This window comes from Calypte anna, chromosome 11 (genome assembly GCF_003957555.1).
Source record: "Calypte anna isolate BGI_N300 chromosome 11, bCalAnn1_v1.p, whole genome shotgun sequence".
Taxonomy (NCBI): domain Eukaryota; kingdom Metazoa; phylum Chordata; class Aves; order Apodiformes; family Trochilidae; genus Calypte; species Calypte anna.
In genome coordinates, this window is record NC_044257.1 from 10,353,074 (window position 1) to 10,368,610 (window position 15,537).

Consider the following 15,537-nt stretch of genomic DNA (forward strand, 5'->3'; position numbering starts at 1 on the left):
GGGGAAAAAATATCCTGCAAACACTAAAGTACTCTATGTGACGATTTTCCTGTAATAGAATACAGCACTAACCAATCAGTGGAGCACTTTATGTGCATGAGATTATGTATGGGCTTTAATGTTTAAAATAATTGGACTTTCTGAGAATAAGTGGCTCTACGTTTTATTTTCTTCAGCTTTCTTTGATGGGGATTAATGAATAAATGGTCATAAAGTGCTCTAAAATCCTTGGAAAGCACACTAAGAGCGCACAGTTACTTAACTATTGTGAGCAGAGGATAAAGTTTAATACTTACCTGGAATTTCACTGTAGCTAGAGTTGGGTGAGTCAGTGTCACAGAAAACGTAACAGTTTCAACGGGGAAACAGAAAAGCATTAGCAACGCTAAAGCAAACACTTGATGACTGAAAAGGAAACACTGTCTTCATAGTAATAAGCTGAGTAAAACTGTTTGCTCAGACTAATCCTCAGAATTCTTCTGCAAATGTGGTTTCTTTTCCACAGGGCTTTACAAAAACAACAACAAAACCCCCACAAAAGATCAGCCAGCCATAAGAAAATGGCAATCACAAATAATTATATCTATATTAATGAGCTCTGCAACTGTGCTTACAAATCTTTTTCAGACATAAAACATTTCCCAAGCAGGCCCGTGTGATAAACTGCAGTAGCATGTAAATTTGGAGTTTTTAGCTCTGCTTTGAAGCAAAAATCTACTTTTTCCAACTCTACTCTCTTTAGGTCTGCGCACCTAAACTTGTTCAGAACTTATCTTATAAATTGATGGGTTTTAGAACTGCCCACTGCAGCTTTACATCCGTGCTCTCAAGTGTTTCCTGTCTGAAAAGCGATGAACCCATCCTGCCCCACGTGAATCTTGAGACAAGAACACATATATGTTTATGTTGTGCATGTTTACCTGAAGTTCAGGATGTGAACCACGGTGTCTTGAAGATATTAGAGGGAAGAAAAAAAAAGTTTCTATAAAAAGTATTTTATAGTTAACAAACATATACCAATGAAATGTGGTGCATAATCTTGCCAGTTTAACTTTATGATTTGGATGTTTCCTAATCTGCCTGTGCTTCTCTTCTCTCCCCCCCCCCCCCTTTTTTCCTTTTTTCCTTTTATTTTTTAGCTTTTGAAAGAAAAATTAACTGATAACCTATGAAATTTAGGGATTTGCCTTAATTTCTGTTCTCAAGAGAACAGTTAAAATTTGTATTTGTTGTCCTTTGCATTAATTCCTTCCCGCATACCTCCTCAACATCCTAGAGAAGAAATGCACTGCCAGGTGTTAATTAACAGCACAAGAACAATTAAGAAATCCCAATCAGCACAGAAACACAGCACCACCTCCCTCGATACCTGTGGGGAGCAGGACAATTTCGTGCCAACGACTCCCAAGAAACCACCCAGGCTTGGCGCGGGGGGGTCAGACACTGCCCACTCTCCACGCGTGTTGCGAGATGAGCTCCCCATGCTGCCTGTGAGGGGCAGCCAGGGAAACGGGGGTTCGGCTCCTTCCCCCCGGGCTGCGGCCAGAGGGGAGGAGTGGGCCCTATCCTGAGTCGCCGCGCAGGGCAGGGGTGGGGGGGCGGTCGCAGCCGGGGTGGGGGGACACGGCAGCCTCCGTCCCCTTCCCGCAGCCCCCCATGAGGGGATGTGAGCCTCCCGACACCTCTCCCGGCGGAGGGGGCAGGAAGAAGATGGCGCCCGCAGGCAGGCCTGGAGCGCGGCCAGCCACGGCGGAGACACGAGTGGCTGCGCACCGTGTTTTCCTCCACTCCGTCTGCAATAGTAGAAGAGCGCAAACCCCGCGGGAGGCCGTGAGGCCCCTCCGGACTCCGCGGGCGGAGTCAGCCCCGTCCCGCACCAACCAAAGACGCCCCGCGTGACTCGCTCCGGCCCCACGCAAAACAAACTCCTCAGCCACGTACGGCCCCGCCCCCCAGGGGAGCTGGAGGCCTGAGTGGCGTCTCCGGCTGCCAATCAGAGCGGCCATTGCATCACCCCGGCAGCGGGCTGGGCGCTGATTGGTCGGGGGGCGGGCTCAGCGGCGGGTGTCGCAATCGCCGGTCGCCCGCACGCCACACGTTATAGAAAGAGGCTCGGGCCCGGCCCGGCCCCTCCCGCCGCCGCCCGCTCGCCCGCCACAGGTAAGCGCGGCCACGCGGGGGGCGGGGGGACCGGGACGCGACGCAGGGATGGCCGGGGGGGGGGGCACCGGGCCGGGCCGGCCCTCGCCCGCCCTCCCGCAGAGTCGCAGCGGGTGCCGCGGCGGGCTCCGCGCATGGGAGCGCATGATGCAATCGGCGGGCGGCCCTGCCTCCCCTCCCCTACCCTCCCCCGGTGAAGTCACCGCTTGGCACCGCCGGGCACCCCTGCGCCCCGCACGGGCCGGGGAGGAGGAGCGGACGGGCGGCCCCCACGCCGCGGGCCGCCGAGGAGGGCGTCGGCAGCGCCGCCAGAGGCCCGCGGGGGAGGGGTGGGGCGGGCACGGTCCCCGCGGCGGCTCCGGCCCCTTCGGGCCTCCGCCCCGCGGCCGGGAGAGCGGGGCCCGGCGGTCTTACGGCTCGTTCTGCCGGAGGGAGAGGCCGCGGGATCCCGGGAGCTGCCTTGAAGCCCGGTGAAGTGCCGTGCTCGAACAACCGGTGTTCTTTTCTTGCTTCTCAAGGGAATCGAAAGTCTTGACAAATCTTTCGGGTTCCCAACAAGTTTCTGTCGCTCCCGACGCAACTTTCAGAACAGATCAGCTGCAGAGAGCTTGTGTTGGTTTGAGCTCTGGCATCTGGCTGGAATCGCGGTCATTAGGAGAGCTCAGTACTCTGCTCAGTAACAGTGCCATGCTGGGTAGAATGCCTCCTCTGAAAGTAAAACAATTTATATTCTGAAATCTACTTCTGGATTTAGAGAGCTTGTTAATCTTTAGAAATAGCTACCTTGTCTCAAAGGATAGAGCCAAACTTGCTCCTCTTTGCCATTTGCGATTATTAGTGGTTCCGTCATCAGTGCTGCTAGCTTGAAATTAAAATACATAGTTTAGATGTTCAGAACATATTTTTCTAAGAATGTTGTATGGAAAAGAAAGAAGCGTACGGAAAAAATTGAGATTCCAAGCAGAAATGAGAAAGTGATGTCAGCTACAGCAACAGATGAAAAGTTTGAGCTACCTAATCTCAAAAATGTGGTTGCCTGGCCTGTGTGTGTCTGTTACCATCAGCTCTCACTTGCCTGTGAGAGTGTGCAGCAAACCACGCAGGAGTGGGCTCTCCCAGTGTCCCACAATTGCATGCCTGGAGTTTTATGCTCATCTGGATTTAGAGGCAGATGCTGCAAGGGTAATAAGCCTATACAGGAAGGAGGACACCTATTGCTGTTCATATTAGGACTTACTTTGCATTAGACAAGACAGCTTTAGGGAACTGGTGCAATAAAATCATCCTAATGATCAGAATCAACACAGTCACATCTCAGAAAAGGAGCAGAGAGCTTTGTATTTTTTCCTGCTGAGTAAAAAAAAATATGGATTTAATTAACAAACAAAACTACTTTTTTTTTTTTTTCCCAAAACAAACATTTGGAAGTTTAAGATGAATTTTTTCACTTTTTTTTTTTTTTTTTTTGTGTGTGTGTGAAATCAAAGATAATAAAGGCCTTGATTTTCTTGGGAGTCTCTGCTGTCCCTGAGGAGTGCTGTCAGACAGTAAGAAGCATCTCTCTGCCTGAGAAGACACCTCTGAGTTACCAGCTATTATGCTGTAGTGGGTGGCCAGTTGGTGGCCCAAGGAGAGAATGAGGCAGTTCTAACTGGCCACTGAAAACACTACCATGTGCTGGGTGGAACCAGCCTAGGGCTGTGGCTGAGCTCAAGCTAATGAGCAGCTTTATGAGAACAAGATGCTGGCTCTGGGCTCTCCGAGGAGCTGCCTCCTGCTGTGACAGTCATCACCATTCACAGGAAAACAACCTGTTTGAAGAGGGGAGCAGAGCAGCTGTCTGTACAGCACCGTGTCTGAGAAACAAACTCTGAGACCCATCTGCCTCCCCACTCCCGTGCCTTCTCCCAATTACTGTGCTCTTTACCTCACCCCTCTTGAGAGCCCCTTCCATATATCTCATGCCAGCTGCCTTTAAATCTCCTCAGTGTTCCCTGAAGGATGCCCCACAGCACCTGGTGCTCCCCAGGATGTTCCTACCCTCCTGTTTGTTCTGTTGAAGAACTGAGAACTGGTGACAGGGATCCAGCCTCCACATAACCAGGAAGAAAAATCAGTTTCAGGCCACAACTGTTACCACTCCTGGGTTCTCTGCAATGCAGTTAGTGCTACTTGCTTTGCATAAATTTTAATTGCAGTAGGACAGGAATCCAGGTGTTATCTCTCCCAGGAAACAGTTCTAATCATCAGGCCAGATAAAAGTGTCTATTTCATGAGTGAGTTACTTGATACAAACCGGATTGGTCCCAGTGGGAAGGAGTGGCAGGACATCTCCTCTAGCAGGGCTGGAACGCTCGCTTGGGCTCCACTGGTTCCACTCCTTGTGTCTGTGTACTGTCCTATTGAAATAGTCCATTGAAATTCAGATTAGTGGAACAAATACTTCTTCATTTGAATTACAGTGGAATTTGACAGACATCTGAAGAGAATGTTTCAGTAGCACAGACAGAAGTTGTAAATGGAACCTGGTGATGTGAAGAAGCTTGTTACATGTTGGGTGGGGTGCCATTATGTGGGGAACAAAATTAAAGCTGAGACCAAGCCAGTATATGCTCCAAGAGAAGCATACACTCAAATCTTGAGTAAAAATGTCTGTGTGGTCACACGTGCACAGCTACCACGTGCCTGTCTGTGGCACAGTGTGCACCGGTTTGTGCACAGTGGTATCTTTTTAGCTGTACATTCAATTTACATCTGAAACAAATTGAATATGCAATCAAAATCTAAGATTTTAAAATGTGATTTGTATAATTTTCTGTAAGAGTTGAAATTGGGAAACTACTAAATAAAAATGTTAGGTATGCATGTATATAGATTTAGGTATACAGCTGCCAGAGAGCTGATGGCCTCCTTCTGTCTTGAAATACAAAAGAATAAAAAGATTTCTTGATAGAATGAGCACAGGTGTACTCACATCTTCAGTTGCTTTAAGTGAGACTTCTCTGCAACAGAGAACATTAATTTTGTATAACATTTAAGACAAACTTAATAAGTAATAAGTCAAGACTTTTCCATGGATTTTGCAGAATTACACTCTGCAGCTGCATCTTCTCCTGATACCCTCATTATGGAAGAAAAATTGAAATAAATCTAGACAGTAGAATTTTAATCTTTGTGATAACCTAACAGAAGGTAAAATAGCAACTCATACTGCTGAGAAAAACAAACAAGAACACTAAACAGCTGATGAACCCGTGAGTTTAGAATGACCAGTGACACACAGCAGCTTGTTTACAAACATCTCACCACATCATTCATCAGCCAGACACAGGAGCACAGTCATCCATCTCCTGCACTGTTACTGATGCGAGCTGTAGCCCCTGGGGTGCTCAGCAGGCTGTCAGCATTCTCACTGCCTACTTCAACTGCTTGCTTTCCTGTCAGGTTCTTCTGAGGATGGGCAAGGAGGATGTTGAACACTTAACCATGTGGTACTGCATGTCTGTGCATGACAGAGTATAGGGCTGCACCACTGCAGTGCAGGCTGATCTTGGAGTAGGATTATTTTATGCCAGTTAGATACTTTTGTGCAACATGACAAGGAATCAACACTTGTTTGGTCACTGAGTACTTTTCATTGGAGCCATAGTGGGTGTTCCAGGAACACAGAACAACCCTATTGCCCTTCCCCTCTTGTCTCCCAGACTTCTTTCCCAGACATTTAGGAGGTCATCCTGTGAGATGGGAAGAGGAGGGGAGCAGCTGTTAGCCTTGACAGGGCCGTGTCCTTGCAGCAGCTGTGGTGGAGTCCTCCTGGTGCCACCAGTAGGGTCAGGAGCAGGCTGACCTCAGCAGTGGGAGAACGTGAGTCAGGTGAGAGGGTGTCCTGCTTGTCAGGTCTGTTTGTCTGCTGGAGAGTGGACAATGACCAGTGCAGGAGCTACAGCAGGGGAACATATTTTGTGGATGAGTCAGCTGTGGCTGATGTCTTCCTATGGATGGCAAAAGTCCCATCTTTGCTGTGTGGTGATTCTCACATTGCCATCACCTTGTGTTCCTGTCCCCCTTGCTTGTTACAGTATTGTTACAGGCTTAGCTTGTCTAACCTTGCTTATGGTTGAAGGGCTTCCTTTAATGTCAGTCAGTCACAGCCTTTGCAGCACACTACCTTTTTCCATGGATTGTTTTTTTCCATTCAGTACTAGTGAGACCTCAGAGCAGTTACCAATTTGGACATCGTCTTCAAAAGCAGGTGCTCTCAGATGATTGGGGAAAGATGGACAGTCTGAGCACACTCACTCCAGAGAAAAAAGACAAAGGACAAATTTATGCATACACCCAGAGGGATGGTCTGAAGAGGACAAGGATCCTGTTGGTCAAGAGTCAGGCTGTTAATAGATTTAAGCTGCAGAAAGAAAACTCTAGTCTGAAAACTAAGAAAATTATATAACTGGAGGAAAAGTTAGACAGAGGAACCTGTTGCCAAAAGAGAGGTTGTGAAACTGGAGATATTCGAGGCTAGGCTAGACACCCATCCATCAGGGATGGCTTTGGAATAACTGAATAAAGCCAGTGAACAATGCAAACAGCTTGACTAGATGACCCAGTAACAGTCCCTTCCAATCCAAATACGTTTGAGAGTCTTCTGAAATGTAGTTGGCAGCTTGTCCCCTTCCAGCACAGTTGTGATGTGCTATTGCCCCACGTACCATCAGTACCTTACCATAAATGCTGAAGTGATGCATAAGACTGCAGCTGAAGCCGGCACCATTAATAGTATTTTTTTTCCCCTGCTAGGTTCATCTTGCCCTTAATCCATGTGGAGACCTGTTGGAAACACCTTCTAGAAACATAACAGTTTTCAAGCCTCCTAATAAATCCTGTTGTGTCCAAGAAGAGCCTGTCCAAATGAGCAAGACATCCCAACAGAACACCGCTACAGATGCGAATGGAGTAAGCGTGATTCACACCCAAGCACACACCAGTGGTTTGCAGCAGGTTCCCCAGCTGGTGCCCGTTAGTCCAGGTGGTGGAGGCAAAGCTGTGCCTCCCAGCAAACAGGGAAAGAAAAATTCCTTTGTGGATAGAAACAGCGATGAGTATCGACAGCGCAGAGAGAGGAACAACATGGCCGTGAAAAAGAGCCGTTTAAAAAGCAAGCAGAAAGCACAAGACACATTGCAAAGGGTCAACCAGCTCAAAGAAGAAAATGAACGTTTAGAGGCAAAAATTAAGCTCCTGACCAAGGAGCTGAGCGTACTGAAAGACTTGTTCCTCGAGCACGCGCACAATCTTGCAGACAATGTGCAGCCTGTTGGCACTGAAACCACCACAACAAATCCAGAAAACAATGGACAGTAAACACTGCTGCAGCTTTATGATGTGAACTCTTGAGGTGCAGCTTGTCTGCAACATCCATGCAGTAACCAAGCAAAAACTTCTAGCCATCCTTTTGTGGAGATTTTCTTCTTTTTAGGTTTAACACTGAAGATTTGATAAAACTAAACCAGAAACATTAGATTATTTGTCTTAAATATTTTTCTCCTATAAAGATTCATCTAGTAAGTGCAGAGCTAAATTCATAGTAAACAAGGAGCTTGGTATTAGAGAAATAGCATTTTCACAGAAATGTTCACTTACCCTTTTTTTTTGCTAGCTTGCAAAATGGGAGGAATCCAGCACGATTGTTCACTGTAGTATCAGGAACTTATTATTGGATAAAATGTCTTTTAAATACCTTTCAGTCTATTTAAGCCCTTTGTTTTCTCCATTACACATTACACAGCTGCAGAGGCTGTGGAGGGTGTTTTCTGTTTGGTGGGCTACTTTAAATCTGTACAGCAAGTCCCATGATGTACCACTTAAGTCTCTCCTGTCCAGTTATAGTTAATGGGGAAGGAGTGGTGAACTGGGATGCTTACTCAGGCTGTTTTCTAGAAAAATAGCAATATCCTATGATGATAAATACAGGCAGTTGGCTTCCAAATAGCAGATGAGCCTGAAGCATCATGTACAAGAGGTAGAGCAGCACAGTGACAAAGCCTTCAAAGCCTGTGTTCACATTGCTTGTAGTGACTGGGGTCTATGAAAACAAGATTTGGCTTTTCAGAAAATGTCAAAATGGTACCAAAAAACACGTGCTCTGGAAAACTGCATTCTTACTGGGGTGCAGGTATCAGGGAGTACAAAATGTGCAGCTCCGCTAAGCAGTGAAAGGAGTAAGACAGCATCTGTTCAGCCAGAATGTACAGATCACTGCTCACTGACATTCATCTCTGTTTTCATGGCTGTTCAGGTTTGCAACCAAGATCTTGCAGAAATTCACAGTGATTTAAAAAACAAATGGCACCTAGTTTGAAAAACTGTTCGGTTGAATTTCTGAAGCCATCATACAGTGGTGTGAAGAAGTACCTTCAGTCTTCTTTCATGAAAGTTTTTCTATAGCAACTTTTTAAATGCTAGAGCTAAGTCTTTGCCATGATCCATAATGCAGTGGTATGTACTATATTGAGGATTTAAACAATAAAAGTAAAGCAGGAACTTCGATGTAACTTTAATTTATTTTCATTTTTAAATATTTCATTGATGGTGTGGTTGTGTTACAGTTAACCTGTGTGTCTGGCTAGTGCATTATTAGACTGTTATAATTTCCCTCCTACACTTACCTTTTTCCTTAGATTATTTTGTAGGATGCCTGTTTGCTTTATATCTGTCCTTAGAAAGAGAATTTGGGTATTATCTCTATGAAGATGCTGTTAGAAAATGAAACATTGAAAAGTTCTTTTTGAATTTTAAGTTTTAATACATGTGGAAAACTTCTATGGATTATGGTAGCCTTTTTATAAAGATACATTTTTTTGGTTGCATCTTAAGTAGGTAGCATTGAAATATCAGAAGCTAATAAAAACCTTTTGCTTCTAGTGCTCACCTTATTTTTCCTGTCCATTTTTTTTATTTTCATCAGATGCAGAGGTGCCCACCCGAAGCAGCTATTCTTGAGTAATTAGTGCAACAGTCTCAAGTCTTGTCTTTCACTCATCTTTTTACTCAGTGGCAGGAATCAGAAACTCATTACAGTATCGGCTTAATTCCTGATTTAAAAACAATAACCAAAGACTTTTAAAACTGAAAATCACGTCAATTAAGAGGGGAGGGGGGAGGAACAGAATACCAAAAACTACAAGGAAAAAGATGACCTGAAAACATCTCATCTGTTAACTGTGTGTCTGTTTTGGTGTAAAAGGCAGGAGCTGGTCTCTTTCCTGGTTGTCTGCCCTGTGAACTGGGACTATGTGCTGCAGCTGGTTTGGCCAAGCTGATGTGGGGTCCTCCCCTAATAACCAGAGCAGGGGCTCCACATCCCTGGTATTTGTTTCTGATTTTGGTGAAAATGATTTCTTACGTCTCTTTGAGAGGGACATACTCTTTCTGATGCTCTGGAGGGTGCCTTCTTCCCCTCTTATTCTTGACAGCTCCTATTCCACTTCCTTGTTTAAAATACAACCACTGAGTTACGAAAAGTCGTTTGTTTGCACAAGGACGTTTCTGGCTTAGCAGACTCTGCACTTGCTTTGTTTGCTTAGGGAAGCATGAGGCTGTGTGCAGCACATCACTTAAATATGTAAAGCCATGGACCCAAGATTATAGCAAATTATTATTTTAAATCTACTCTCAGAGTTGAGTTGCAAGAAAGGCATTAGTCTATGATTTTAAGCTCCCTCCTGCCAAAACCTCTGAGAAGCAAAGGCAGAGGTGAGGCTTTCCCTCTCTTTGCCCCAAGGTGGAGCAGCCCAGGCTGTGAGAGCAAAAGGCCTCAATCTTACCCCTCTGGAGTCTCTGTTCTTCCTATGGAAAGACTGAAATAAATGCACATTCACACACAATCAAAAAAAATCAATGTAGGCCTGTAAAAGCCAAGGTTTTCCTTTTGACACATTTCCCCTAACAACTACAAGAATTAGCATTACAGCACTACATATTTCAGCAGGAAACCTTACTCCCACTGTCTCACCATACCACTCTCTAGCCTCTGCTCTACCTCCATCTGCTCTAGCCTCCTGGAGCACTAGGAGCTTTCCCCCTTTACCTACACCCCGGAGCTGCAGCAGCATCATTGGTGTGGCAGATAAATGCAGAGTGCATCCAACCCCAGGGAGCTGTAGCAATTCAAGTACAGGCGTTCAGAAGTGCTCGGACCTTTCTAAACACACAAACTCAGTCAATGTAACACACTTGCTGTTATTTTGGTGCCATTCTCTTCGAGTCAGTTTGCATCAAGGGGAAAAGACATTTAGGAAAGCATGATAGCTAACAGCCTAAATATCCCAGTGAAGTCAGTTTGCTGTAATCTGTTCCCCCTCCACTTACAGATTTTAAGTGTATTAAAGATAATTTTATCTTTTTTATAAAAGGCTTACTTTCCTGTTCCATCTCCCCACCCCCGTGCTAATTCTAAAAAATTGTTCTAATCCACTTTTTGCCTAAGTGGATAAAAATTACCATAATTACATGAGACTTCTGGAAAGAAGAAAATTTATATTCACCAAGTTCATGGGCCTGAATATGAAGGAAAATGGGAGACTGTGCACCATCCCAGACCAAAATGCATCCACATCTCAGGCAAGCAAAACAATGGGGAAGCTGGTTACGTGAACGAGTGCTTCCCCCCCCCAGAACTTGTGGTAGGGTTTCTTTGCTGCTACATGTTGAAGCAGAACCAGTTCTGCCTCCTGCAGCACACTATATTGCTCGACCTGTTCCACAGCAGCAGAGCCCAATATTTGCCAAGATTAATCACAGGCAGGGAAAGGCCTATTAACTAGACTGGGGTTATGGCTTAGTTGAAACAATTCCAAAATTCTTTTTTTGAAAATCTGTGAAGTGTTACTTGAAAACAGTAACTGTGATTGAGCCTCAGTAACAGCAGGTTTCGGAGTGCCCAAAGCAATGAGCGATCCCATGGGTGTGTGTTCTGAGCATGCCACAGGAAAAGCACTTGGATGTGGAGGGAAAAAGGCTGAAGCCATGGGCACCATCTTGCACTTAAAAAAACTCCAAAGTTTTAAGGGGAGATGAGTCTGGAGCAGTGCCAGTGTAGTTGCTGTGTTCTCATATCTACAAAAGCTGCCAAAGCAAAGCTTGATGTCCTCTCACAAATACCACATTTCAGAGGTACAAGACTTGCAGTCACCCCAGAAGGAAGCACTCGCACAAAACAGCTGCTGGTGGCACACCCGCCCCTCTGCAGACAAGCCCTCCTGCACTTACCTCTTCCAAACCAATGCTGATCAACATTTAAAAAAATGTAAATATACTAATTTGTTAATAAAGTGACATTAAACACAAGAAGTTAAGTCCTCTGGATTATTTCTCAATGTGTTTCCTTAGTCTCCAGCATGCAGTTTCCTATTTAGCAATGAGTCACCAAGCTGTTACAAGTAAAGAGCAGGTCCTCATCTTACAGATCAACCCAAGTAGCAAAGAGCTCTCTGTACAGCAAACCATTTGACAATTCTTAAGGAAATTATTTCAGAGCAAGATTCAGTCCTGGTGCAGGGGGGCACAAAGAGAGCAACAGTAGTTTTTGGCACCATCCTTCAAGCTCATGTCGTGTTGTACACTCTATGTAAGACAGGAGCTTGCAGACACCCTGAAGTTTGGCCATTGACTTTGTGCCAGCTCCAGGACATGAGCTAAGAGAACAGAGATGCTGAGATGACCAAGTCAGACGATCCCTTTACAGTGGGAAAATCCTCATCTGGCAAGCATTAAGACCCAGAAAGGCCCTGACACCCTGCTGTGACATCAGCTCCCTCTGACGTTGTGAGGGATGTTCTGAAGTGGGTTTGCAGTAAGACTGTGCAATGGAGCCTGAAGACTGACCAGGAGTTTTAATGTGTTCATAAAGTGAGCAAGATTATTTCTATGCAGTTACAGTGATTAGTGCTATTTTCCAGGCAAGAAATGTATTTGTTCTCCTGCAGGCTGATGAACACCTACAGTAAAGAAAGGCTTCTTCAGGTAATTTAAATCTTGTACGAATGCAAAATCATTTAGTAATCATTATTAATATGTTTGTGGTGTATCCAAATAAAATTTACATTATTTCATTTTGAACTGGCTAACACTGGACAGCTAAAAATATCTGCCATTCTGCACAGCATATGGTGCTGAATGTCCCTAAGCCCTACAGCAAAGCTACTCCCTTCTTGCCATTTCTAGGACTTGTGAACACAACAGCAATCTGTTTTGAAGGAACAAATAGATGGACAAATCTAATAAGCATTGGGCTGTGTGTGAAGGATCAGTACACCCACTACCCAGAGCAGAAAAATCTGGCTAATGAAAAGTCAAAGTTTCCAGAGCACAAATAGGCCAGATAAATGGGTCAGATAAAGAAGCAGGAATGGGAGCATAAGAGCATAATGATCACAAAGTTGTGAGGATAAATTATGCCAAGGATGAATTTTAATAAAAATTTGATTCTGCTTCCTCCATTGACATTGCAATAAGATCCATAAGAAAAATGTAAGAGCCATTTTGTCCACTGAGAACAGCTGATTTTTCTTCAGTTATTTTCTGTAACTGTGATGAAGTTTAAAAAACACCTCAGATTTTTATGATTGTTGACAGCATTGAGATAATCCCTCTGGTATTTTAAAGAGTCTTGATCATCAAAATTCAGATATAATTGCAAGACATATCTGAGCTAAGATGTGACAGAAGTATATGCCACACTGATAATACAGCAGAGTTATTCAGGTGGCACTTGGTAACGTAAACTGCTGATTGCAAGCAGCAGCATTTGAGTCATCTGGATATTGAGTGCCGAAGCCTGCTGCCTTAATTTTTAATGAATGAATAATTCCAGGTAATAGCTTGCCCGTCTTGCTATTAAGAACTGGATGTATTTTATTTTATATGCTGCAGCATTAAATCAGAATGATTAGTGAGACAGTAAAAATCAACCTGAAGTTCACTGCTTTTGGCTGGAGAGACGGTCAAATGACTTGGCACTGCTTTGGCCTTCTGCCATGAAAGCTTCTATTTCTTCAACAGTTCGTGGGACACAGGTTAGCAGCTCCATTCCAGTGGCTGTCACTGCAATGTCATCCTCAATCCGGACCTGTAACAGAACCTGCAGTTACCGAGGCGTCCAGCTGGGGATGAGAAGCACATCAGGCAGTGACAGCAGCCAGAGCACAAGACACCTGTCAGTCTCTGGTGTTGATGCAACATACTGCAAGCACCATCACTGCCCATAGTTCTGCAGCAATCCCGCTCAGGCCACTGGCCCCCACCACCCTCTTAGGAGGTGACCCCAGCAGAGCAGCCCCATGGAGGTGGTGGCCCCACAGGTGACTCAGGAGGTGCCTCTGCTACATTTGGTACATCATGGACAGGATGAGTGAGATGCTGCATCAGTGACCTCGTGCTGCATAATTACATGGGACCAATACACTTCAACCCCCTGATGTCAGAAGCAGCAAAAGGAACATTCTCCCCTGAATTTACTTCCAGCCTTGCTAGCACAGGGCTTGCTAGGGACAGGTTCAACAGCAGTGCCTCCTGCTGTAGTGTGCCAAGTGCCTGTTCTGGAAGCAGTCCTGTCACTGAGCTGTAGTTAGCTGTTCCTTGCACTTAAAACATACATTCACTTTTCTTTAAACATGATAAACTTCCAAAAGAGGAGCTGCAACATGAAATAGCTTTCAGCTGATATTTGAAACACTGAATTTTGTGCTGATGAGAAAGTCCTAAGCAGGTCAGACATTCCTTTTAAAATACAATCACTACATTTCAAATCATGCAATGAAAAAGCAGATCCTCTCAGTTTTCCAGCTCTTGTTCTGTTAAGATGAAAAGTATGTTCCATTTCTGTTTGACTCTAATCTCTTATTACCACTAAATATGCCTACACAGTCATTTACCATTATCTTATCAGAAAAATGTTAGTAAGTTGCTAAGCTGCAATAAAGGCAATTTTAGTAAGGTGTAAATCCAAGAGAACACAAACTCTGGGGACTCCCACCTTACAGTTGCTTTAATTGTTTCTGACCTCTTGACATTTTCAACTAAAAATAAAGCTGGTTAACATTTGTACTTCTGATTGCAAAATAATCCATTTGTTCAAACAAAATGAGTCATCCAGCCATTATTAAACTGTTTAATGATGTCTTTGCCAGATTATTTCTTTTACTTGGTATCAAATATAAGTGTACTATGAAGGAAATTAAATAAACAAACTCCATTGAGTTCACACATTTGATTTAGACAGCTGTAAATCTGAAAGCTGTGAGGCTCCTTACACTTGGTGTGGCTGAAGGGCTGGTGCCTTGCTGCAGAAGAGGAAACCAGGACAACATTGAATGACTATGCACTTGAACAGATTTTACCAGGGTGGGGTTTTTGATTCACTTCTTTTTTGGATTTGGCCAGATCAGCACAAAAATAGCCCAAGGACTCAGCAAGATAGTCACATCTAAAGGTGAATTGTGCCCTCTGCCTTGCAGCAGCCCCCAACCTCTGTCCTGACAGGTCTTGGGCTGGGGCACAGCCTGCCTGGGTGGACCAACCCCTGCCAAACACCTGCTGGTACCAGGCAAGGTCTGCGAAAGTGCCAGAATCTAGGGAATGGATCTGGTGACATAGTAAAAGCCAAAGCATTACATTGGCAAGCACACCAGTGTAAATGGAATGAGGCACACCACTCATGTAGAAAGTAAAATATTAGTACAAAAATAAGTCTGAAAGCAGAGGTGAGCCCCAGCCAAAGCTTGAGCTGACGCCCACCTATGGAGAGAGCCTCTTCCCAATCACTGCCTGCTTCACAAACTTTCACCTGATAGAGCTGAAATACCTCAGCATATCCTGCCACAGAGAAATATCAGCCACAACTCATATGCTTAAACAGTAAGATTAGCAAAAAAAAGAAGAAAAATAATTGTTAGTGTTTTCCAGCTCAGTGTTTCATGCCTTTGCCAATACCTCAGCACTCTCTGAGACAACAGACTGACTTGAAAGCAGAGCAGATGGAAGCCAGACTAAGAGGGAGGGGGAAGAAAAGTGGGACAAGGTGTCTGTCAGTACCGTGCCCTGTCTAGGCAACAAGAGAGTATCAGGAGGGGGAAGGAGCTAGAAATGGACCTAGATACAGTGAAGGTAAAATAGCATTGACAGATAATGGACAAAGAGAGATAGGGATGGGTAAGGAGTCAAGGAAGGAACATCCTGGTGGAGGTGAGAATCAAGATACGCTGAATGAGCAGAGTGTGAGGGGATGCTGGAGCTGCCTATGCTGAGAAACTGAGTTACCAAACAGGGGAGGATGGGGTAACCCATACAGTCTGGAATGCCACACACAGCAACTTATCACAG

At 44.8% G+C, this 15,537-nt stretch overlaps 2 protein-coding genes across 4 annotated transcripts in view; one reads left to right on the top strand and one right to left on the bottom strand.

Moving 5' to 3' along the window:
• Positions 1–2,062: 2,062 nt before the first annotated feature.
• Positions 2,063–9,088, top strand: CEBPG (CCAAT enhancer binding protein gamma). Of its 2 annotated transcripts, XM_030457530.1 has the most exons (3): positions 2,079–2,160; positions 5,865–6,033; positions 6,958–9,088. In XM_030457530.1, the coding sequence occupies exon 3, from the start codon at positions 7,069–7,071 to the stop codon at positions 7,519–7,521; it is 453 nt and encodes a 150-aa protein (XP_030313390.1). In that variant the 5' UTR covers positions 2,079–2,160; positions 5,865–6,033; positions 6,958–7,068; the 3' UTR covers positions 7,522–9,088. The 2 variants fall into 2 exon arrangements, with proteins under 2 accessions (XP_030313389.1, XP_030313390.1); XM_030457529.1 differs by lacking the exon at positions 5,865–6,033 and having other exon boundaries at positions 2,063–2,160.
• Positions 8,982–15,537, bottom strand: part of PEPD (peptidase D) — a 130,329-nt gene continuing 123,773 nt past the window's right edge. The window contains exon 15 of one of the 2 annotated variants that reach the window (XM_030457527.1): positions 8,982–13,285. In XM_030457527.1, coding sequence (XP_030313387.1) covers positions 13,136–13,285 — 150 coding nt within the window. In that variant the 3' untranslated portion in view covers positions 8,982–13,135. The remainder of the gene's footprint in view (positions 13,286–15,537) is intronic. The other variant, XM_030457528.1, reaches the window with a different exon arrangement.